General features: G+C 39.3%; 1 protein-coding gene across 1 annotated transcript; it reads left to right on the top strand.

The window, feature by feature from the left end:
* The first annotated feature begins 1,752 nt into the window (after positions 1-1,752).
* On the top strand, positions 1,753-24,959 carry zgc:113229 (uncharacterized protein LOC550612 homolog). The gene is made up of 7 exons (XM_060927322.1): positions 1,753-1,968; positions 2,211-3,262; positions 3,398-3,540; positions 5,612-6,206; positions 15,125-15,370; positions 20,349-20,579; positions 20,764-24,959. The coding sequence occupies exons 2-7, from the start codon at positions 2,576-2,578 to the stop codon at positions 20,794-20,796; spliced, it is 1,935 nt and encodes a 644-aa protein (XP_060783305.1). The 5' UTR covers positions 1,753-1,968; positions 2,211-2,575; the 3' UTR covers positions 20,797-24,959.
* The last annotated feature ends 16 nt before the right edge of the window (positions 24,960-24,975 follow it).

Here is a 24,975-nt window from a genome sequence, read left to right as displayed (position 1 = left end):
TGTTCTGGGAATGTTCTATTTTGGTTAATAAGGTTAGCATTCTTCCTGAAATTTTGTGGGAATTTTAAAGCACAATGTTCTTGTATTATATGACAACTGACCAGAAATTTTCATCAAAGATAGCTTTTAGGCTTTATTTTTTGTATCCAAACTAACATTCTGAGTAATTATTATGCAATAGTTATTAAAGTAGCTTGTTATATTAGAAAATTAGTGCATCTGTCCTTTTCTATTAGAAAAATAGCCATTTGGAAACTATGACAACCAACCAGATTTGTATCAGGACAGTAACTGGTTTATGTAGGGATGGTTCAAAGAATGTTCCCTGAATGTCAGGGAATGGTTCCAAAGAGGTTTAAAAAATGTCAGGGTTACCAGAACATTAAGGCAACTTTTTATGTGCCATCATCGGTTACTGCATGGTTCCTGAGACTTTCAAATAAGAATGTAAAAGTTACCAGAATATTCTAGGAACCACTGGGGGTTATACTGCAAAGGTGATTTAAAAAGTGATGGGAATTTTTGAACCATGATGAAACAAATGGCCCCAGAATGCTCTGGGAAGCAACAATTGTTAGTTGGGTTAATATCATATCAACAGCACTAATTCTAGTTTCATTAAAATTGCTGTTAGATTTTTAAAGTTGATTTTTAAGCTTAGATTAGCAAATGAACAAGAAAATTAAGAAACATATGTGACTGACATAATTCTAAATTCATATTCATTCAAGAGTCAAGAGTAATCTTTTTCTTCTTTTGGCTGCTCCCGATTAGGGGTCCCTGTCTTCCGCATCCTTCTCTACCACACCTGCCACTTCCATGTCCTCTCTCACCACATCCATGTATCTCCTCTTTGGCCTTCCTTGTTTTCGTGTATCTGGCAGCTCCATCCTCAACATTCTCCTTCCAACATGCTCTGCATCTCTTCTCAGGATGTGCCCATACCATCTCAGTCTCATCTCTCTTAGCTTAATTCCCAAGCTCTCCACATGTGTTGACCTTCTGATGTGCTCGTTCCTTATCCTGTCCAACCTTGTCACTCCCATCGCAAACCTTAACGTCCTCAACTCTGCCACCTCCAACTTTGCCTCCTGTCTCTTTGTTAAGGGTACTGTCTCCAATCCATACATCACAGCTGGTCTCACTACTCTCTTATACATCTTACCTTTCACTTTTGCTGGGACTTTCCTATCACAAATGATAAGAGTCAAGAGTAATAAGGTGTGTATATGCTTTCATTCTTTCATCTTCAGTAACCTCTTTGTCCTAGTCAGGGTTGTACTTGGAACCGATCCCTGAAGCACTGGGCGTGAGGCAGGAATACACCCTGGATGACACACACACACACACACACACACACACACACACACACACACACACACACACACACACACACACACACACACACACACACTCATTCACTCAGTGGGGCAATTTTTCTCTGCCCAGCCCAGATACCATGTTTTTGGGAGGAGACTGGAGAGCTGCCACAGATAGGAGTCCGAGCTGAGGATCGGATCAGGGACCCTTGAGCTGTGAGACAGCAGCTCTACCCACTGTGGCACCATGCCATGCTATACATTCTTTAATAAACCATAAATAATAACTAAATAATAAGCAGTTGATAGTGGTCTCTACAGTCACAAGTTCAAATGATGTTATCGATGACCTTTTCTCACTTTGTAATTCATGGTGTCAACTGTATTTATTTATTCATTTGTTTGTTGATGGAGTTATTTATTTGTAAATTTGCTTAGTATCATTTGATCGGATTTAGCAGTATAATCGTAAACTGAAACACACCTTGTCGTACATCCTGCATAACTCGAGGAACCACAGAAAAAAAAAAATTTCCCTGTGTACATTCCTGCCTGCTTTTAACCTGCTTCTGATGTCTAAGAAAAAAGATCCTAAAGCCACTCCTGTTTACACCACCCAGAATGTGTTCCAGTGACATGGAAGATGCTGGTGAGTATTTTTGCTTTGATATATCAGACAATTAAAAAAAACAAAACAAAACATGTTATAAACCACTGTGACCACAGTCGCACACTTTCACTGTGATGGCAAAATGAATAGTTATGAAACACACGTGCAAGTTTACCCAAGCGTGACAATAGACAGAGAGTATGAAAAGAAGACTGTACTTCCTAGGGAAGATGTCAACTTGACACACTTGTCTTTCTTGTCTGTCTGGTTATGTGTCATAGCTGAACACACCTCTGTGCCTCTCTTGGCCTCCATCAGCTGTGTGTATGAATATCTTTCAAATAGAAACAAAATCGCTGCTTACTGGAAAGTTCAACAAAAATGGCTGGATCTGTATGATATGGAAGTATCATCAATTTGAAGTCTGAGAGGAATAACGTGTCGTGCTTGGAGATGAACTGAAGACTTGAAGAATTAGAAGATGTGGATATACCATACTTGAGGATTCGATGGAATTTTACCTTTGGCTTTGGACAAAAATTGAACGTTGTGTGTTTTTTTGTTTTGAGTGTACTAATATCTGAATATCTTAGTTTGTTTGGCATGTGTGACATGTAGCCTATTCTTTCATTTTTGATGTGTGTAAATGGCAGACGCAAACTCTGTATCGGACTCCCAGGTCTTGTTGCAGTCCATGCTTCAAAGGCTGAGGCTTCAACCAAGACCCGAGAGCAACAGCACACACACACAAGACGAAGTGCAGTATAATACAACATTGATAGAGCAAAATGGCGGTGCTGCAGAGAGCCTACCTCAAACCCCGCCAATGTACAATTTTGATTTTTCGATGGGAAGCAAACCGGTTGTGACCAATCTGGCTGTACCACCGGGTCTGGGTTTGACTGGTGTAACAACATCTCTTTCCCAAGAATTTTCCAAAGGAATTGATGTTTACAATTCAGGAATGTCATCTACACCAAAATGGAGAACACTAAGTTGGGGGTTTATGAGCAACCACACTGTATCAGGAGGAAACAGTTATGCCAGTACATGCCCGGATGATGATGTGATGTCCAAGCAGGCCAGGAAGCAGAAGTTCTCTCTGACAAAAATGAGTAGTGGCAATGTCTCATCTTTACAAAAGGTAGAAACGTCATTGCCCTCAACAAACACATCAGACCAGACGGAATCAAATATCAGGGGCCAGAGGGTTGGATGTGAAGAAAAGAGATGGACCCAGAAGATGAAGGAAAAATGGAAGGAGAGACACAAAAGCATATCCAGAAGAGAACCAGATAACAGAGAGACAGAAGAACAGAGCAAAGTGGCAAATGTAAGTTTTAGTGGCTTTTTTTTTTTTTGCTTGATTTGAACTAAGGATTTTTTTTTTACATACATCCAGTCTCAATCTTGTTGCATTTCATCCCAGTCTGTTAAAGAATTCACTCTCATTCTATTCTCTATGTAGAGCATCAGGTCTCCAATTCCTGTCCAAACTGTGCCCAATGAAAACAACACAACTAGAGCATTTAATGAGGAAGTTGGTATCCAGCTCCAGCCAATCAACAATGGTCCTGTCAAAGACATTCCCAGTCCACTCGATCACATGAGGTACGTGAAATATGAGCTATGTATTTATCATAGCTTATCTGTCATCTTTGGGAATGTTGCCCAGCTCATCTGCTGAACGAGAAAATAAAAATGCAACTTGTGATAAGGAATTACAACTAAAGCACTGAAATATGATGGTGTTTATAATGTGTCAAGACTCATAGTTGTATTTCACAACCAGCAAGACAGTCTTACTAAAGATCTATCATTTCAACCTGGCTGCTACTGGAAAGCCAAATGTCCTGTTGACATAAATGTACCAAAAAAGACTCTAGAATGTGGTCAAATCTAATAAGCTTAAGTTCAGTTTGTTTTCTAGTAAACTACTAAACAAAGAACATTAACAAAGTATCTTTACATTGTTAGCAACCCTTCCACACCCTTTTTTTAAAACCACATTACAGTCACTTTACAACCCTGATTCCAAAAAAGTTGGGACAAAGTACAAATTGTAAATAAAAACGGAATGCAATAATTTACAAATCTCAAAAACTGATATTGTATTCACAGTAGAACATAGACAACATATCAAATGTCGAAAGTGAGACATTTTGAAATTTCATGCCAAATATTGGCTCATTTAAAATTTCATGACAGCAACACATCTCAAAAAAGTTGGGACAGGGGCAATAAGAGGCTGGAAAAGTTAAAGGTACAAAAAAGGAACAGCTGGAGGACCAAATTGCAACTCATTAGGTCAATTGGCAATAGGTCATTAACATGACTGGGTATAAAAAGAGCATCTTGGAGTGGCAGCGGCTCTCAGAAGTAAAGATGGGAAGAGGATCACCAATCCCCCTAATTCTGCGCCGACAAATAGTGGAGCAATATCAGAAAGGAGTTCGACAGTGTAAAATTGCAAAGAGTTTGAACATATCATCATCTACAGTGCATAATATCATCAAAAGATTCAGAGAATCTGGAAGAATCTCTGTGCGTAAGGGTCAAGGCTGGAAAACCATACTGGGTGCCCGTGATCTTCGGGCCCTTAGACGGCACTGCATCACATACAGGCATGCTTCTGTACTGGAAATCACAAAATGGGCTCAGGAATATTTCCAGAGAACATTATCTGTGAACACAATTCACTGTGCCATCCGCCATTGCCAGCTAAAACTCTATAGTTCAAAGAAGAAGCCGTATCTAAACATGATCCAGAAGCGCAGACGTCTTCTCTGGGCCAAGGCTCATTTAAAATGGACTGTGGCAAAGTGGAAAACTGTTCTGTGGTCAGACAAATAAAAATTTGAAGTTCTTTATGGAAATCAGGGAAGCCGTGTCATTCGGACTAAAGAGGAGAAGGACGACCCAAGTTGTTATCAGCGCTCAGTTCAGAAGCCTGCATCTCTGATGATATGGGGTTGCATTAGTGCGTGTGGCATGGGCAGCTTACACATCTGGGAAGACACCATCAATGCTGAAAGGTATATCTAGGTTCTAGAGCAACATATGCTCCCATCCAGTTGACGTCTCTTTCAGGGAAGACCTTGCATTTTCCAACATGACAATGCCAAACCACATACTGCATCAATTACAGCATCATGGCTGTGTAGAAGAAGGGTCCGGGTACTGAACTGGCCAGCCTGCAGTCCAGATCTTTCACCCATAGAAAACGTTTGGCGCATCATAAAACGGAAGATACGACAAAAAAGACCTAAGACAGTTGAGCAACTAGAATCCTACATTAGACAAGAATGGGTTAACATTCCTATCCCTAAACTTAAGCAACTTGTCTCTTCAGTCCCCAGACGTTTACAGACTGTTGTAAAGAGAAAAGGGGATGTCTCACAGTGGTAAACATGGCCTTGTCCCAACTTTTTTGAGATGTGTTGTTGTCATGAAATTTAAAATCACCTAATTTTTCTCTTTAAATGATACATTTTCTCAGTTTAAACATTTGATATGTCATCTATGTTCTATTCTGAATAAAATATGGAATTTTGAAACTTCCACATCATTGCATTCTGTTTTTATTTACAATTTGTACTTTGTACCAACTTTTTTGGAATCAGGGTTGTAATCGGTACCAACTTTATATTGTGTTTATTTATTTATTTGTTTGTTTTCATAGTGAGACCTTATTTTCACCGGGCTCTTTCAACCTGATGGAAGAGATTTTCACAGGTCAAGAGTGGGCCAAGTACCTCCCATCCAACACCAGCAGCCAATCAGAGTCCAGTTCCATCACACAAGACCAAGGAATGGGATTAATAAATAGTATTAACCAGTCAGGTCAAAATGAGCAAACCATGTTCAGCCAATGGAATTACAGAGCGGCCACGGTCCCTAAATTTGGAATGATGCCATCACAAATGAACTCTGGAAGTTTTCACAACATGGACACCACTGAAAACATGTTTCAACAAAGAAATACTTCAAGTTTTGCAATGTTTGAGTTACACAATGGTCAGTGTGGACTGTCTGATTCAGGATCAAAGCAATTGGAGAGCATGGATCTGAGTGTCAGAACATTAGAGAGCAATCATCCAAGCAAAGAGCAAGCGAATACTTATCCACATAGTCAGTCAAACACTACAGGACTAGCTATAAATTCATCATTATCCAGTGAGCAAAAGGTGAATCAGTCGCAAGTAATGGAAATAAACCACAACCAACCTGGAAGTGTGCATGAGGTTCTCCCCATGTTGGAATTATCATATCGTCAGGTAAGAATTGTAACTGGAAAGAGTATATTAATTTAATAAGAGATTGGTAATGAAAGGAAAAGCAAACATAAAATGGTGTTGGGTGAAAACTGCCAGAACCACTTCAGTGGTCCTTGGTGTAGATTCTACAGGTATCTGGAAATCTACTAGCGCAATGACCATCATTATTCCAAAACATATTCCCTGAGTTGATCTTTTGATGATTTCTGTCTAACATATCATAAGTGTTCAGATCTTTGAGAACCATCCCATTGATAATTAATGATTTACATCATTTCCGTTCTCATAAAACTATTCAGTGAGCGCTTGTGCTCTGTGGATGGGGTCAGAGTCATCCTGGAATAGACCACTCCCATCAGGATAAAAATGTTTCATTGTAGGATAGGGAGCAGAGGTGGACAAAGTACCCACCTTCATTACTTAAGCATACATGTCAACCTATACGGAATGTCCGTATTTTATACGGATTTGATTCAATAAACGTAGTATACGGGCATATAAATAAAGTTATACGGATTCTTTAAAAAAACTTCAATATTTATTTAGAGCTATAATCAATTCCCACGATGATAAAAGAGCGCATAACATTTACAAACGTACTGTACACCACAGACAGCCAGTAAAGAGTCTTATGAAATCGCGCGTTATCTTGTGGTAGCAAGACTTCGTTCCACTTTTGATCATGCGCACACCGCATTGCAAGAATCCCACCAACCGTGAAGTCATAGACATATAAACATAGACGCCGCCTTCTGCGTAGAATCATACGTCATCCTCGCCGCCATATTGGATGTGGCAAAGTGGAGATTCTTCAATCGTCTCTGGTATAGCGTCTAGACAGTAGCCGAGAATAAAGATGCCTCATTCATGTGCTGCGTTTAACTGTACCAACAGGTTTACTGTCCAAACGAGATCACATGGGATTACCTTTCACAGGTGAGACTGGAAAAATACTTTCATTGTATTTGGTCATTATAACGTAATTTTACAAACAGATTTTTCTGACTTTGTGGCTAATATGAAGTCTCGTGCATAATAGCCGCTCGGTGAAACCTGTCTCCAAACAACGAAGTATTTCCTTCGTAACTACGCTGATAACACTTTGTGTTTTTGTCAAACATTGGAGCTTTGTATTCATTCTGAAGGTTTATTGTTATTAATATTGAATAAAAAGTAACTGGGATATATCATTGTTAATTATCATTCAAATTTTAGGCAAATTATTTTAATTTGCATCTTATACGGATTTTATAAGGGAAATACGGATTTTGGAGGTTGGCTATACAGGTTTGATTGACCAAAGGTTGACATGTATGCTTAAGTCAAAGTACAGATCCCACTGGTCAAATGTTACTCTGATACAAGTGAAAGTTGTCCAGTCAAATTTTTACTTAAGTTAAAGTACTGAAGTACTTGCTTTTAAAAATACTTAAGTATTAAAAGTACATTTTCTGTCAATGCATCGTTGTATTATTGCCACAACGCTTACAAAACCTAATGCTGTTACCAAAGACAGAAATATGAATTCGCAAAACAAACGCATGCTGTGCCATCATGGTGGTTTAACGTTAAGCTAGCTAGTCAGTGAAGCGCCACCTGACATGCTAGCAAACTCTTTTCAAACTCGAAAAGAAAGATTTCTACATTCTGTTTATTTTGCAAGGTTATGCTAAAACATATTTCTGAAAGGACTTCAGATAAGTTAACGTTATTCATGTTAGCATAACTCCGTTTTTACATGCTAACTAACAGTGTCCAAGTTAACTAGCTATGTGTAAACATTAGCCATGGACAAAGCTACGGCAACTTGGCGGGCAAATCCATAGAAAGTCATTTGACTAACCAGACTGCACAGCATAGGCTCCAGCGCTGGTTAGTCCAGCGTCAAATGTTATCGCTAGCTCTAAAAGCACAGACAACTTTGTTGCAAGCTTTCTCTTGGAATAAAATGTTTACATCCCTCAATATGCTTCCGCAGGTTGGACGGCGAGTTTTTGTAGGCCGTGATGTGGTTCGTTTTTGGCAAACAAAGCAAACGTTTAAAACGAAAAGAATCTTTAACCCATTCAGAAAACTGAAACATGGGTTTTAGGTATGGTCATGGGTGTGTGTGCATTCTCCAGAAGAACTGCCTCCTTCCATTCTGCCATCAACTGATCATGTTAAATAAAGCTGCTGAGAAATAATTGATCTTGATTTTATACAGTCTATGGATGTGACGTGACCCTAGTGATTACTGATCGGCTGTCTCAGTGTCACCTGCGAAAAAACCATCACGTTTTAGAAAAGAAAAGTAAAAAACATCCACTTTCAAAGCTGCTTCATAATAACGAATAACGAGGACCTTGATAGAAATGTAGTGGAGTGAAAAGTACGATATTTGCCTTTCAAATGTAGTGAAGTTAAAGTCAGAAGTTTCCAAAAAAAATACTCAAGTAAAGTACAGTTACTCAAAAAGTGTACTTAAGTACAGTACTCAAGTAAATGTACTTCGTTACTGTCCACGTCTGATAGGGAGGTGATCAGTCAGAAGAACTTTGTCTTGATTTGCATTGACAAATGGACCCAAGCCATGCCATGAAAATTAATAAATGCCCCCATAACATAAACCATTTTCATACATGTCAACCTATACGGAATGTCCGTATTTTATACAGATTTGATTCAATAAACGTAGTATACGGGCGTACAAATAAAGTTATACAGATTCTTTAAAAAAAACTTCAATATTTATTTAGAGCTATAATCAATTCCCACGATGATAAAAGAGCGCATAACATTTACAAATGTACTGTAGACCACACAAAGCACAGACAGCCAGTAAAGAGTCTTATGAAATCGCGCGTTATCTTGTGGTAGCGAGACTTCGTTCCACTTCTGATCATGCGCACACCGCATTGCGAGAATCCCGCCAACCGGGAAGTAACATTTTGTTTGAAAAGCGTATTTCCACCTGAGCGACTTTCACTAGCGACTGAAAAGATTCTGAATGGGCACTCCGGCAAGATCAACACAGACACTTGCTGTGACATGCAGCCTAGTGAGGTATTGGTGCGGAATGCTAAAAAAAGCTGTCATGGAGTACAATTCAGAACATTAGAGTGACACTTTGTGTTTTTGTCAAACATTGGAGCTTTGTATTCATTCTGAAGGTTTATTGTTATTAATATTGAATAAAAAGTAACTTGGATATATCATTGTTAATTATCATTCAAATTTTAGGTAAATTATTTTAATTTGCATCTTATACGGATTTTATAAGGGAAATACGGATTTTGGAGGTTGGTTATACAGGTTTGATTGACCAAAGGTTGACATATATGCATTTTTTCATTAATTTGTCACTGGTCTGTATATTGTCTATACATATGTGCAATTCCATATAGTACCAGTCAAACGTTTGGACACATCTTCTAATTCAATGTTTTTTTTCTTTATTTTCATTCATTTAAAGACACATGTCTTAAAGTAATGACGAATGTTGTTTCTCTTTACTTAGCTGAGCGGTTCTTGACATAATATGGATTACTACAGTTGTGGTGTTGAATAGGGCTATTTACAGTATTTTCATTATTTACTATTTACTGTTCGATCTCAAACGTATTAAGAAGGCAAGAAATTGCACTAATTAACTTTTGACGAGGCACAGCTGTTAATTGAAAAGCAATCCAGGTGACGACCTGATGAAACTGGGTAAGAAAATGCCAATGGTGTGCCAAACGTCAACAAAGTAAACAGTGGCTGCTATGAAGAATCTAAAATATCAAACATATGTTCCAGATGTTATTTCATAGTTTTGATTTCATCAGTATTGTACTACAATGTAGAAAATAGTCACAATACAGAAAAATTGATGAATGAGTAGGGGTGTGCAAACTTTTAACTGGTACTGTAATGAATCAAACAGATTCATCGATTAACCAAACCAGTTGTGGTTAAAGATTAGATTCAAAACACTAATTAGTTTTATTAAAATTTGAGATAGATTTAAGGTGACGTGTATGCATATTGATTTATTACCTCGCTTGGGACGGAGTCCATCAGGGGGTGAGGTATTGTTTTAGTGGTGTTTATTTGTTTCTTTCTTTGTTTATTAACGATATTATGGGAAAACAGCTGGACCAATCTTCACGAAACTTTCAGGATAGATGGGCATTGGTCTCAAATAGAACCTCCAACATTTTGAGGGTCATCTGGTCAAGGTCACCAAAAAGGTCAAAGCTGTTTTTGTTGTGGCTACTGCCTCATATAGAGGCTCTAGCCACTACGTCATCGTGCTGTAAGAATGTAACGATCGTGCACTGCGCATATGCATACACGTTCCGATTAAAATGGCCGGTGAGTGTATACAATTCGGTTCGCCATTCGAAATAAATGGACTAGACTCAAGAAATCGCTTTCAGACATGTTTATGCTTATTACAGAGGGAACGTGCGTTCCACTGAGCTCTAGCGCCGGGCCATTTCCGGGAAATAAGAGTTTGGGTCATGGCGACAGCGTGTGTATGTCAGCCTCAGTTCAGAGGTTTCAGTTTCGAAAACTGTAAGAGGTAAGAGTAGAATAATATAAAGTACAGACACTTGGTATATTTTACTTCTGTGATTTTTAAATTGTTCATTTTTGGATTACACTTCATCTTTGTGGCTACTGCCTCATAGAGTAAATATATATATACACTATATTTACTGTATGGACATGGGATCAGAAAACTATTTTATTTATAACCAGTAGCCACATGTACCCATAGGGTACCTATTTTTTTCGCGATATCTTCCTTCATATTTATCATAAGTGCTACCGGGCGAGGTTTGTTTTGCCTGGTGACACTTGTTGATATTTGTATTAATCTGTTGAGCCTTGAGAAGAAATTTATAAATGGTTATTACAACCCTGTTAGGGTTTTGCTGGGATTCAAACCTGGTTCGTTGGTGTGATAAGCCAGCAAACCCCCACTAGGCCACCAGGGGGATGACTCAAATGCAGAGGCGTGAGGCGGAAGTAGAAAAAGTATCAAAAAGGTTTATTTACAATATATACAAAAAATATCCAAAAAGTAAAGATACAAAAACGCTCAGAAGATATAAGGGAAAAAATAAAAAATCCAAAAGTACAAAACAAAAGCCAAAAAAACAGAAAAGAAAAGGCAAAAATACCAAAGCTCAGAAGATCCAAAAAAACACAGTAACTACTAGGTCCAAAAGAAAAGCAAAATGCAAAATAAAGAACACGGTACAGAGGAAACTGGAGATAAACATAGCACAAAGACTCCGTGACAAGAGGACTGAACTCAGGGGGTATAAATACACAAACTAAATAGAACACAGGTGAAGATAATCAGGACTAAACAGGCAATTAACACAAACACAAAACACAGGAACAGTGGCGGCCTCTAGAGGCCAAAACAAACATGACACGAAAAGGAAATAACAGCGGCCTCTAGAGGCCAAAACAGTCCTAGTCCTAACAAACCCCGATTCCAAAAAAGTTGGGACAAAGTACAAATTGTAAATAAAAACGGAATGCAATGATGTGGAAGTTTCAAAATTCCATCTTTTATTCAGAATAGAACATAGATGACATATCAAATGTTTAAACTGAGAAAATGTATCATTTAAAGAGAAAAATTAGGTGATTTTAAATTTCATGACAACAACACATCTCAAAAAAGTTGGGACAAGGCCATGTTTACCACTGTGAGACATCCCCTTTTCTCTTTCAACAGTCTGTAAATGTCTGGGGGCTGAAGAGACAAGTTGCTCAAGTTTAGGGATAGGAATGTTAACCCATTCTTGTCTAATGTAGGATTCTAGTTGCTCAACTGTCTTAGGTCTTTTTTGTCGTATCTTCCGTTTTATGATGCGCCAAATGTTTTCTATGGGTGAAAGATCTGGACTGCAGGCTGGCCAGTTCAGTACCCGGACCCTTCTTCTACGCAGCCATGATGCTGTAATTGATGCAGTATGTGGTTTGGCATTGTCATGTTGGAAAATGCAAGGTCTTCCCTGAAAGAGACGTCGTCTGGATGGGAGCATATGTTGCTCTAGAACCTGGATATACCTTTCAGCATTGATGGTGTCTTTCCAGATGTGTAAGCTGCCCATGCTACACGCACTAATGCAACCCCATACCATCAGAGATGCAGGCTTCTGAACTAAGCGCTGATAACAACTTGGGTCGTCCTTCTCCTCTTTAGTCCGGATGACACGGTGTCCCTGATTTCCATAAAGAACTTCACATTTTGATTTGTCTGACCACAGAACAGTTTTCCACTTTGCCACAGTCCATTTTAAATGAGCCTTGGCCCAGAGAAGATGTCTGCGCTTCTGGATCGTGTTTAGATACGGCTTCTTCTTTGAACTATAGAGTTTTAGCTGGCAACGGCGGATGGCACAGTGAATTGTGTTCACAGATAATGTTCTCTGGAAATATTCCTGAGCCCATTTTGTGATTTCCAATACAGAAGCATGCCTGTATGTGATGCAGTGCCGTCTAAGGGCCCGAAGATCACAAGCACCCAGTATGGTTTTCCGGCCTTGACCCTTATGCACAGAGATTCTTCCAGATTCTCTGAATCTTTTGATGATATTATGCACTGTAGATGATGATATGTTCAAACTCTTTGCAATTTTACACTGTCGAACTCCTTTCTGATATTGCTCCACTATTTGTCGGCGCAGAATTAGGGGGATCGGTGATCCTCTTCCCATCTTTACTTCTGAGAGCCGCTGTCACTCCAAGATGCTCTTTTTATACCCAGTCATGTTAATGACCTATTGCCAATTGACCTAACGAGTTACAGTTTGGTCCTCCAGCTGTTCCTTTTTTGTACCTTTAACTTTTCCAGCCTCTTATTGCCCCTGTCCCAACTTTTTTGAGATGTGTTGCTGTCATGAAATTTCAAATGAGCCAATATTTGACATGAAATTTCAAAATGTCTCACTTTCGACACTTGATATGTTGTCTATGTTCTATTGTGAATACAATATCAGTTTTTGAGATTTGTAAATTATTGCATTCTGTTTTTATTTACAATTTGTACTTTGTCCCAACTTTTTTGGAATTGGGGTTGTAGATAAATGGTAACATCTTGAACGTCTTACTGGAGACAAGCTATGTGCCAGCCTGCTTCAAGGCCTCCACCATTATCCCTGTCCCCAAAAAGCCAAGGATCACAAGATTAAATGACTACAGACCCATCGCCCTGACTTCTGTTGTTATGAAATCCTTTGAGCTCCTTGTGCTTTACTACCTTAAAGCCATCATTGACCCACTCCCCATGCAGTTCACCTACAGTCCCAACAGATCTGCAGACGATGCTGTCAACATGAGTCTTCATTTCATTCTCCAGCACCTGGACTCCCCAGGAACCTATGCTAAGATCCTGTTTGTGAATTTCAGTTCTACCTTCAACACTATCATCCCAGCTCTTCTGCAGGACAAGCTGTCCCTGCTGAGCGTGCCTGACTCCACTTGCAGGTGGATCACTGACTTCCTGTCTGACAGGAAGCAGCACGTGAAGCTGGGGAAACATGTCTCTGACTCCTGAATCATCAGCGCTGGATCCCTCCAAGGCTGCACCCTCTCTCCTCTACTCTTCTCCCTGTACACCAACAGCTGCACCTGTAGTCATCAGTCTGTCAAGCTCCTAAAGTTTGCAGATAACACCACCCTCGCTGGACTTATGTCTGATGAGGATGAGTCTGCCTACAGGTGGGAGATTGATCATCTGGTGTCCTGGTGCAGGCAGAACAACTTAGAACTCAATGCTCTAAAGACAGTGGAGATGATTGTAGACTTCAGGCGGAGCTCTGCCATACCCTCCCCATCACCCTGTTTGATTCCCCAGTGGAGTATTTCTGCTTCCTGGGCACTATAATCACTCAGGACCTTAAGTGGGAGATGAATACCTGATCTCTCACCAAGAAAGCACAGCAGACGATGTTCTTCCTGCTGCAGTTGAAGAAGTTTGATCTGCCAAAGACTTTTACACCACCATCATCGGGTCCATCCTCACCTCCTCCATCACAGTCTGGTATGCTGTTGCCACTGCCAGAGACAAGGGCAGACTGCAACGCATCATTCGTTCTGCTGAGAGGACGATCGGCTGCAACCTTACATCTCTTCAGAACCCGTATGAGTCCAGGACCCTGAGGAGAGCAGAAAGGATTGTGGCCAACCCCTCTCACCCCAGACACAAACTTTTTGAATCACTCCCCTCTGGTAGGAGGCAGCAGTCCATTCAAACCAAAACCTCACGCCATAAGGCCAGCTTTTTCCCCACTTCAACTGGCCAGAGATAAGGCCAGAGATCCTCACTGACTCTAAACTCTAACCTCACACTTTCAGTCTGTGACATTAATGCACTTCGTCTCTGAACTGCGATTTTGCACATCTCATAGTCATTTCATGCACCTTCATTCCGTGACCTTTTATTGCACATTCCATCACACACTGTATAGCTTGGGTATTTATTTAACCTGTTGCACATATTCTCTTTTTCTTGCACATTCATGTCATGACTCTTCTTCATCTTCATCCTGTGACCTATTTTTGCACATTCCGGGACATACTGTACAGCTTGGACTTCAAAAGAACTCATGCACATACCCCTTAAATATGTCCACTTTTCAAATTTGTATATTTTGGGTTCTTCTCATTTTTATTCTATTTATATAACTACTTTTGTCTTTTTTAAAATTCCTTTATCTTAACTGTTCAAGCACCAACCACTGAAGCAAATTCCTTGTATATGAGAACATACTTGGCAATAAACTTGATTCTGATTCTGATTCTATAATACAAACCTGTATCTGATGACCCAGTTGAAGTCACTACACTTTTTTTTTGTAACTGAACGTGCACGTGAGTTCTTACCATTTCCGTTCTCTCAGTATTTTTTTAATCTCTTCTCTTCTCAGTCCAAAGACAGTTCTTCTCTGAAGAAGCAACTATCTCTGAGCCGCAAGCGAAGTCACTCCAAAGAGGGAAGAGTTTCAAATGAACGTTGGAGATCAGAAACTGATGAAATGCATGAGTGGAGACATAATTCCTCCCCTTCAGATCCAGCACCAAATCATTCCCCTGCCTCCTCCACCTCCTCCCTCCAGCACTCTGTTTCCCAGGATTCAGAGTCGTCAGCGTTGACAGAAACTGTGATCAAAAAGGTGAGACAGTTCATGAAACTAAATTGTTCAGCAAATCCCTGATCATTGTAACATGTGTTTATACTCTCATATATGACGTGATCAGATTTAAATGGTTGTATGAAAATTTAAGGTAAATTAGAGTAAGGGGTGGGGTTTAAGATTACATCATTGTTATCACACTGAACAAAACTGAACCGTATCTCCCTTACTTATTCACAATTCTCATTGGATCACACTGGCACTGGTGGAAGGACCAGGGAATAAGGAAATACAATGAGTCATGCTGTTATAGGAAAATAATCAATGCCACAGTGCTGCGAATGGGGTCTACTTTGACATGAAGAAGAGTTACTGTAACCACCAAAAAGTTGAGTCTTTTCCAATAACTGAAGTATATTTTTCCTCTTAGGCCACAGAACATAATGCTAACAATTACAAATTTGCAACTTAATAGTACAAACAGCTCATAAGTCAAAAACCCCTCTACAGTTTTTCATATTACTTGGAAACCAGAAAGCTCAATGTCCTTTTTCCTGAAGACTTGCTGACACTGGAGACTCGTTCCAATCATCCATCCATCCATTATCCATAACCGCTTATCCTGTGCAGTGTCGCAGGCAAGCTGGAGCCTATCCCATGTGACTATGGGTGAGAGGCAGTGGCAGCTGGTAGTCTTTCAAACAGGGGAGGCTGGTCGGTTACGATATTTCCAGATTTTAAAAGAAAAAACAAAAAAACATCAATTTTGCCCATACTCTTGCCTCTGATCTGGCTGATTGTTGGCAGCGTCACAAACTGTGAAATAACAGGTTCTTTTGGCCCATTAGCCTACTGTCCAATATACATGATGGTGGTGTTGGGGGGTATATTTTAACATTTTATATTTTAAAATTGTGGCATGTTGTTTAAAAATTGATCATTATTGAAAGCAGCTCTTTGTCAGAAACCTCAGCAGTAACAGCAGAGTGTTCTGGAATAGGCACAAGCACTGACCTTGGGGAGCCAAACATAGAGCTGGGTGCCACACATTTCATTCAATGACACTTTCCCTATATTTTACTTATTTTGACTGAGAAATGTTTTATTGACAATTTTGATAACCCTTCACTTTTAATCCAGGTCTGTAGTGTGAAATGTTCTCGGCTGTGTTTTTGTTTAAAAATGTTTTCCAAATTGTAGCTGTGTTTAATTTATATCCAGAAAAATATATATTCCAATATAATATACTCAGCATAAACATTTTAAATAGATTCTATTGCTGAGCTCGTGTCTTTTATATGCCCTTGTGAAATTGTGCAGGTCATCAAAGCCCACGTTTGACCAAATCACAGAACCGGGTTTAATCAAGAGACATGGCCAACAATGCATTTTCCTCGTCACTGAACTTGCTGTTAGCCAATTCACTTTCTCATACCAGGAGAGCTGAAAGGAATGAGTATTATTCCCTACCTTTTTCACCAAGTCAATTTGAGGTGTTGGTCTACCCTGCTCTTTAATTTTAATTTTTTCCTCGAAAGGAAGACTGGCAAATGGCTTCGCCAAAATAAAATCAACAATGCTCGGCATCCGTGCACAGCTTTCTTGCTAGCTGACTAGCCCCCTCAAGTTCAAGTTCAGTCACTCAAATAAACGAAATTTCTGGAACTAAGATAGCAAACTTGACAACACTATATTTACACTTTATTTACAATGAAAATATATACACACTAAAAAAGCTGGTAGAAACCGTATGTAATGAATGAAATCGAAATGTAAGCTGATCTCTTACAATACGCCACAGCACTTGCGAATCCGCATGGGACTGAACTGAAATTCACCGCTGCCTGTCTATATTTGAAACGAGCTGTCAATCAAAGAAAATATCCAGCCGCTTTCACCAATCACCAGTTTCCTCGCGGAAAGCTTTGCCATGTCCCTCCCACTGTGAGGCTGGGACTCCGTGGGCGGGCGTTTTCGCAGTATTTGTCCAATAATCGTCTTGCATTTTGAGATTGAAAAGCGCATAGCTCCCAAATGCCATTGAAGTCCACTGAGGCTGGGCTGCATTGCACTGTCACGAGGGGGAAAAACTCACGCACACATTAGGCGAACTGGGGAAAGTTATAACGGAATTATTTCGCACTGTAGTTGGGTTGAGCACATATATTTCTATGATTCTGGATCTGAAATAGCAATGTTATAAGGTCGGCTATAACATAAGTCTAGCGCAATTCATCCTACACGATGTTCATCATTTTTAGAGGAGGCTGAGCCTCCCTCGTTGTCTTAGAGCAATCGCCCGTGGCGAGAGGTGGGGTACACCCTGGACAAGTCACCAGATCATTGCAGGGCTGACACATAGAGACAAACAACCATTCACACTCACGTTCACACCTACGGTCAATTTAGAGCCACCAATTAGCCTAACCTGCATGTCTTTGGACTGTGGAGGAAACCCACACAGACACGGGGAGAACATGCAAACTCCACACAGAAAGGCCCCCGTCGGCCACTGGGCTCAAACCTAGAACCTTCTTGCTGTGAGGCAACAGTGCTAACCACTACACCACTGTGCTGCCCCGTCAGTGATTATATGCTTGTCTTTATTAAATAACAACATGATATTTTTTAAGATTTGGGCTTAGATCATATGCTGCGTGCTCCATAAATCCCTATGAATGATCGGTTACTATAGAAATGATAACATAGTGGAATAGTCGCATGAATATAAACTTGTGATTTGCCTTGCAGCCAGCACTACTGTCAGAGCTGCTATTTTAGAAAATTAATCCACTTCCTTCTGTGGTATAATTAAGTAATATTGGCTGGCACTGAGTGGTATATCAGATATATTCCATTCAGCTAGCATGATATTGAACGAGTTGAAGACGAGTTCAATATCATGCTAGCTGAATGGAATTTCTCTGACATGCCACAAAAAAAGCCAGCCAATATTATTATTATTATTATTATTATTATTATTATTATTATTCATACACATTCCTTTCGGGTGTTCAACTTGTCTTTCTCTTTCAAAATTCTCTCAAAATCTTCCGTATTTAACGAAGCAAACCTGTCAGCCATGTTTGTTTAAAAATTGTCCCAGTCGCTTGCTTGCATGGAAGTTTTATGTCTCCGATGTGTGACGTTATGTTGTCTTGACAACCATGCAGTATCATAAACCATATTCAACGCTCATTCTCCATTGGGTAGAGTGATGTAATATATGTAGGATGAGCGATACGCTAACAATATTGCATGCTGTCAAACCAAATGAATGAAACTTGCTAGAAGGGAAGAGAACACGTTCCATCGAAAAAGTGTCCTGTATGTATAATAATCACGGGCGATTGCTCTAAGACAACGAGGGAGGCTCAGCCTCCTCTAAAAATGACGAACATCGTGTAGGATGAATTGCGCTAGGCTTATGTTATAGCCGACCTTATAACATTGCTATTTCAGATCCAGAATCATAGAAATATATGTGCTCAACCCAACTACAGTGCGAAATCATTCCGTTATAACTTTCCCCAGTTCACCCAATGTGTGCGTGAGTTTTTCCCCCTCGTGACAACATGATGCAGCCCAGCTTCAGTGCACTTCAATGGCATTTGGGAGCTATGCACTTTTCAATATCAAAATGCAAGACGGTTATTGGACAAATACTGCGAAAACACCCGCCCACGGACTCCCAGCCTCACAGTGGGAGGGACATGGCAAAGCTTTCCGCGAGGAGACTGGTGATCGGTGAAAGCGGCCGGATATTTTCTTTGATTGACAGCTCGTTTCAAATATAGACAGGCAGCGGTGAATCTCAGTTCAGTCCCATGCGGATTCACAAGTGCTGTGGTGTATTGTAAGAGATCAGCTTACATTTCGATTTCATTCATTACAGTTTCTACCAGCTTTTTTAGTTTGTATATATTTTCATTGTAAATAAAGTGTAAATATAGTGTTGTCAAGTTTGCTATCTTAGTTCCAGAAATTTCGTTTGAGTGACTGAACTTGAACTTGAGGGGGCTAGTCAGCTAGCAAGAAAGCTGCGCACGGATGCCAAGCATTGCTGATTTAATTTTGGCAAAGCCATTTGCCAGTCTTCCTTTCGAGGAAAAAATTTAAATTAAAGAGCAGGGTAGACCAACGCCTCAAACTGACTTGGTGAAAAAGGTAGGGAATAATACTCGTTCCTTTGAGCTCTCCTGGTACGAGAAAGTGAATTGGCTAACAGCAAGTGATCCACATCAACAACAGTAAATAGGCTACTTTAGTAATATGTCATGGATGGACCAAAAATATAGAATCTATTTAAAATGTTTATGCTGAGTATATTATATTGGAATATATATTTTTCTGGATATGAATTAAACACAGCTACAATTTGGAAAACATTTTTAAACAAAAACACAGCCGAGAACATTTCACACTACAGACCTGGATTAAAAGTGAAGGGTTATCAAAATTGTCAATAAAACATTTCTCAGTCAAAATAAGTAAAATATAGGGAAAGTGTCATTGAATGAAATGTGTGGCACCCAGCTCTATGTTTGGCTCCCCAAGGTCAGTGCTTGTGCCTATTCCAGAACACTCTGCTGTTACTGCTGAGGTTCCTGACAAAGAGCTGCTTTCAATAATGATCAATTTTTAAACAACATGCCACAATTTTAAAATATAAAATGTTAAAATATACCCCCCTAACACCACCATCATGTATATTGGACAGTAGGCTAATGGGCCAAAAGAACCTGTTACAGTATTTCACAGTTTGTGACCCTGCCAACAATCAGCCAGATCAGAGGCAAGAGTATGGGCAAAATTGATGTGTTTTTTCTTTTTTCTTTTAAAATCTGGAAATATCGTAACCGACCAGCCTCCCGTTTGAAAGACTACCAGCCGCCACTGATAATAATGTATATTATTGATGCTGTGAGCAGTCAACACTACCGCTTTTATCGCTCATATGTATGAACTGTATTTTGTGTGACTAACTTTCATCATCTGAATTTTTCTTAATTATCAGAGGCGAATGGACAGCAAACGTCATGTGCGATTTGCAGAAGAGGTGACCATTGTACCACCCCTTGTTCTGTTGGATGCTGATGGTGATGCTGATGCTGATGATTATGGTCACAGCAGCAATGAAGGCAACAATCAGGGTGGAGAACAGTCGCCGTCGCACTCGTCTGTTTCCAGATGGGTTGGGGTACTCAGGAGTAAGACCAAGAGGAAGTCCAAACTTAAACTTCCACGCGTAAGGACTAAAAAATATAATTTTGTGTGATATAGTTGCAAAAACTACAAACACTACCTTCACCTGAATAACACTGGTATTACAACGTACTATACTTCTGTAATACAGTACCAGTCAAAAGTTTGTACACCCCTACTCTACTCATTCATAGGTTTTTCTGTATTTTGTATTTTCTACATTGTAGAACAATACTGAAGACATCAAAACTACGAAATAACACATGGAACATATCTGGAATTATGTGGTAAACAAAAAAGTGTTTAAAAAAAACAAAATATGTTTGATTCTTCAAAGTAACCACCATACTGTTTACCTTGATGATGCTTTGTACACTACTGGCATTTTCTTAACCAGCTTCATGAGGTAGTCACCTGGAATACTTTTCAATTAACACGTGTGTCTCGTCAAAAGTTAATTAGTGGACGAGTTTCTTGACGCCTTAATGTATTTGAGATCAAACAGTAAATAGTAAATAATAAAAATACAATACATAACCCTATTCAACACCACAACTATAGTAATCCATATTATGTCAAGAACTGAACAACTAAGTAAAGAAAAACAACATCCATCATTACTTTAATACACAAAGTGTCGTTTAATTCATAAAAGTAAAGAAAATCATTGAATTAGAAGGAGTGTCAAAGCTTTTGATTGGTACCTTACGTGATAATTTATGTAAAGAAAACTCCGTGATCCATTCTGAAGTAAATATCTCTAAATTTAGCTAACTAGATAAACACCTATATATATTTTAAAATCAAAAATTTGTGTAAATATACATATGCTTATCAGCCAGCTTATTAGGAACACCTCTACAGATTCAAACTCATGCCCTTATGCAGTCAGCCAATCATGCATCAGCAGCACAGTGCATAAAAGCATGCAGATACAGGTCAAGAGCTTCAGCTGATCTTCACATCAAACTTCAGAATGGCAGAAGTTCATGGATTCGTGGATAATTGCATGAATGTGCATCGGTGTTCGTACTCCAGGCCACGCCTACAGGAATCACAGACTCCGAGCGATATTTAACAGTTATTCCACGAAATCGAGTTGTACATGAGCTGACGAGACACATGGCGCTGAGTCGGCTGTAAGCCATGTACGACGAGATTGAGTGGAAGAACTGTTTTATTCTATCCACATTCACTGGATTTTGAGAAACAGAGCATTTTTATTTTTTGCAAAATCAATAAATAAAAACTGTATACAAAACGTCCAACAAAATCACTTCTGCTTAGAATGTAAACAAACCGGCGAAATGACAGTAGCGATTTCTGAAAAATGCGGTAATAATAATTCTTGAAAAATAAAAAAAGATACGTTCTTACCATCAAATACTTTCATTCCATATTTTGTTGCTTTATTTTTTTGTATTTTTAGGGTTTTGTTTTCGAGTAGAGTTTTTATTTCGTCCTCGGTTGCTTCGGCAACACGCTCCACTATTTTGTTTTTCTCTATTCATGGTATATGAGCTGATAGCCTAGTAGTAGAGTAGCCAATCAGAGCGCACGATTGCTCATATCCAGTCAGTGTGGATAAAATAAAAGCAAGTTATTCCGAAGTGTAAGTTTAAAATGTTTTGTACCTGCACTTACCCTACATTTGTGTCACAAACCTGACACGTGCCACAGCCATTTTCTCTTTCACAAATTCAACAGCACAACAATTTCGCCAAGTAAAATGTCCACTCTTTGTTTATTATTATCATTATTATTTTTATCATTATTATTATTTAATGACCATATTTAAAAAGGCCCTTGATTACCTCGCCCACGACGGAGTAGGCGGGGCGAGGTATTGTAATCAGTGTGGTTTGTTTGTGTGTCTGTCTGTTAACAATCTAGCGTGTAAACGGTTGCACCAGTTGACTTCAGAATTTCAGGTTAGGTGGGCAATGGTCCGTAGATTACCTGATTAAATTTTGGGGGTAATCGGGTCAAGGTGAAGATCAAGGTCAGCAAAAAGGTCAACCTTTGGGTCAAAATAACATATTTTCCATTATAACTCAAAAACAGTTGCCGATAGACAGATGTTTACTATTATGAGCATATAGGAACTCTCATTTGGCGCCATGATCTTTGACGTTGAGTGACCTTTCAAGGTCAAACTCAAGGTCACGGATTTTCAGAGGGCTGTGACTTGAAAACGGTTGATGGTAGACAGATATGTACCATTATCAACTTATAGGAAGTGCCATATGGGCTTTCATTTGGCACCATGATCTTTGACCTTGAGTGACCTTGAAAGGTCAAACTGAAGGTCATGGGTTTTCGAAGGGCTATAACTTTAAAATGGTTCATGGTAGCCAGATATTTACCATTATCAACATATAAGAAGCCCCGTATGAGTTTTTCAGTTGCCACCATGACCTGTGACCTTGCATGACTTTGAAATGTCAAACTCAAGGTCATGGATTTTCACAGGACTATAACCTGACAGCTGATGATTGAGAAATATTACCATTATGAGGATATACATTGGCATGCAAAAGTTTGGGAACCCTTATTGAAAATGTCTGTTACTGTGAATAGTTAAGTGAGCAGAAGATGAACTGATCACCAAAAGGCATAAAGGTAAAGACGAGACATTTCTTTTCAGCGTTTTCTGCAAGATTTGCGTATTATTTTTGTTTTGTACAATTGGAGAGTGAAAAAAGAAAAGGAACACCATGCGAAAGTTTGGGCACCCCAATACATTTGAGTTCTCAGGTAACTTTTACCAAGGTTCCAGACCTTAATTAGCTTATTGAGCTGTGGCTTCTTCAAATTCTTCGTTAGGAAAGGTCTGATGATGCAGATTTCAAAGCTGTATAAATTCTCTGACTCCTCAAACTTGTCCCTAAAATCAACAGCCATGGGCTCCTCTAAGCAACTCCCTCGCATTCTGAATAATAAAATAATTGATGCTCACAAAGCAGGAGAAGGCTACAAGAACGTAGCAAAGTGTTTTCAGGTAGCCGTTTCCTCAGATCGTAATGTTATTAAGAAATGGCAGTTAACAGAAACAGTGGAGCTCAAGGTGAGGTCTGGAAGATGAAGAAAACTTTCTGAAAGAACTGCTCATTGGATTGCTAGAAAGGCAAATAAAAACCCCTATTTGACTGCAAAAGACCTTCAGAAAGATTTAGCAGACCCTGGAGTGGTGGTGCACTGTTCTACTATGCAGCGACACCTGAACAAATATGACCTTCATGGAAGAGTCATCAGAAGAAAACTGTTCCTGCGTCCTAGCCACAAAATTCAGCGTCTGAAGTTTGCAAATGAACATCTAAATAAGCCTGATGCATTTTGGAAACAAGTCCTGTGGACTGATGAAATCAAAATAGAACTTTTTGGCCACAATGTGCAAAGGTATGTTTGGAGAAAAAAGGGTGCCAAATTCCAGGAAAAGAACACCTCTCCAACTCTGAAGCATGGGTGTGGATCGATCATGCTTTGGGGTTGTGTTGCAGCCAGTGGCACAGGGCGCATTTCATTGGTCGAGGGAAGCATGGATTCGAATAAATACCAGCAAATTCTGGAAGCAAACATCACACCATCTGTAAAAAAGTTGAAGTTAAAAAGAGGATGGGTCCTACAATAAAACGATGATCCAAAACACACCTCAAAATCTACAATGGAATAGCTCAAGAGGCACAAGCTGAAGGTTTTGCCCTGGCCCTCACAGTCCCCTGACCTAAACATCATTGAAAATCTGTGGATAGATCTCAAAAGAGCAGTGCATGCAAGACAGCCCAAGAAATTTGTAGAACTGGAAGCCTTTTGCAAGGACGAATGTGTGAAAATCCCCCAGGTAAGAACTGAAAGATTATTAGCTGGCTACAAAAAGTGTTTACAAGCTGTGATACTTGCTTCGGGCCCTTTTCCTTTTTTGTCATTTTGAAAATGCAAAAGATGAAAATAAAAAAATTGTTTTTGCTTAAAATATAAAGGGAATGAGTCATCTTTAACTTTATGCCTTTTGGAGATCATTTCATCTTCAACTTGCTTAACTGTTCACAGTAACAGCAATTTTGACCAGGGGTGCCCAAACTTTTGCATACCACTGTAGGTATAAAATAAGTGCTGCCGGGCGAGGTTTGTTTTGCCTGGCAACACTTGCTTAAAATAGCTGATTTGAAACACATCTTTGTAAGAATGAAACACAGAATAACTTAACAAGAGAGCATGAGAGATGAAACAGTTTATTAACTTGTGTATATTTAAAGGATGTAGTTCATTTCAATAGTAATTATCCAAGTTGAAGAACTGAAACACTCTGTAATGCCAAAGAAAATTTTTACTAATGGTTACAATGAAAATGTATGTTTAGATATAACTGATGTAACCTTCCATGTAGGAATGATACACATGAAGTTTCTACTTTAAAATGTCTTATTCAGTTTTTTTTA

This window comes from Neoarius graeffei, chromosome 8 (genome assembly GCF_027579695.1).
Source record: "Neoarius graeffei isolate fNeoGra1 chromosome 8, fNeoGra1.pri, whole genome shotgun sequence".
NCBI classification, from domain to species: Eukaryota; Metazoa; Chordata; class Actinopteri; order Siluriformes; family Ariidae; genus Neoarius; species Neoarius graeffei.
This window is presented reverse-complemented; position numbering and strand designations above follow the sequence as displayed.

Coding starts and splice junctions, on each gene's coding strand:
- zgc:113229 (XM_060927322.1), top strand. CDS start 2,576: ATGGCAGACGCAAACTCTGTATCGGACTCCCAGGTCTTGTTGCAGTCC. Junction 6,207..15,124: donor TGGAATTATCATATCGTCAG/GTAAGAATTGTA, acceptor TTCTCTTCTCAG/TCCAAAGACAGTTCTTCTCT. Junction 20,580..20,763: donor CCAAACTTAAACTTCCACGC/GTAAGGACTAAA, acceptor TCTACATTGTAG/AACAATACTGAAGACATCAA.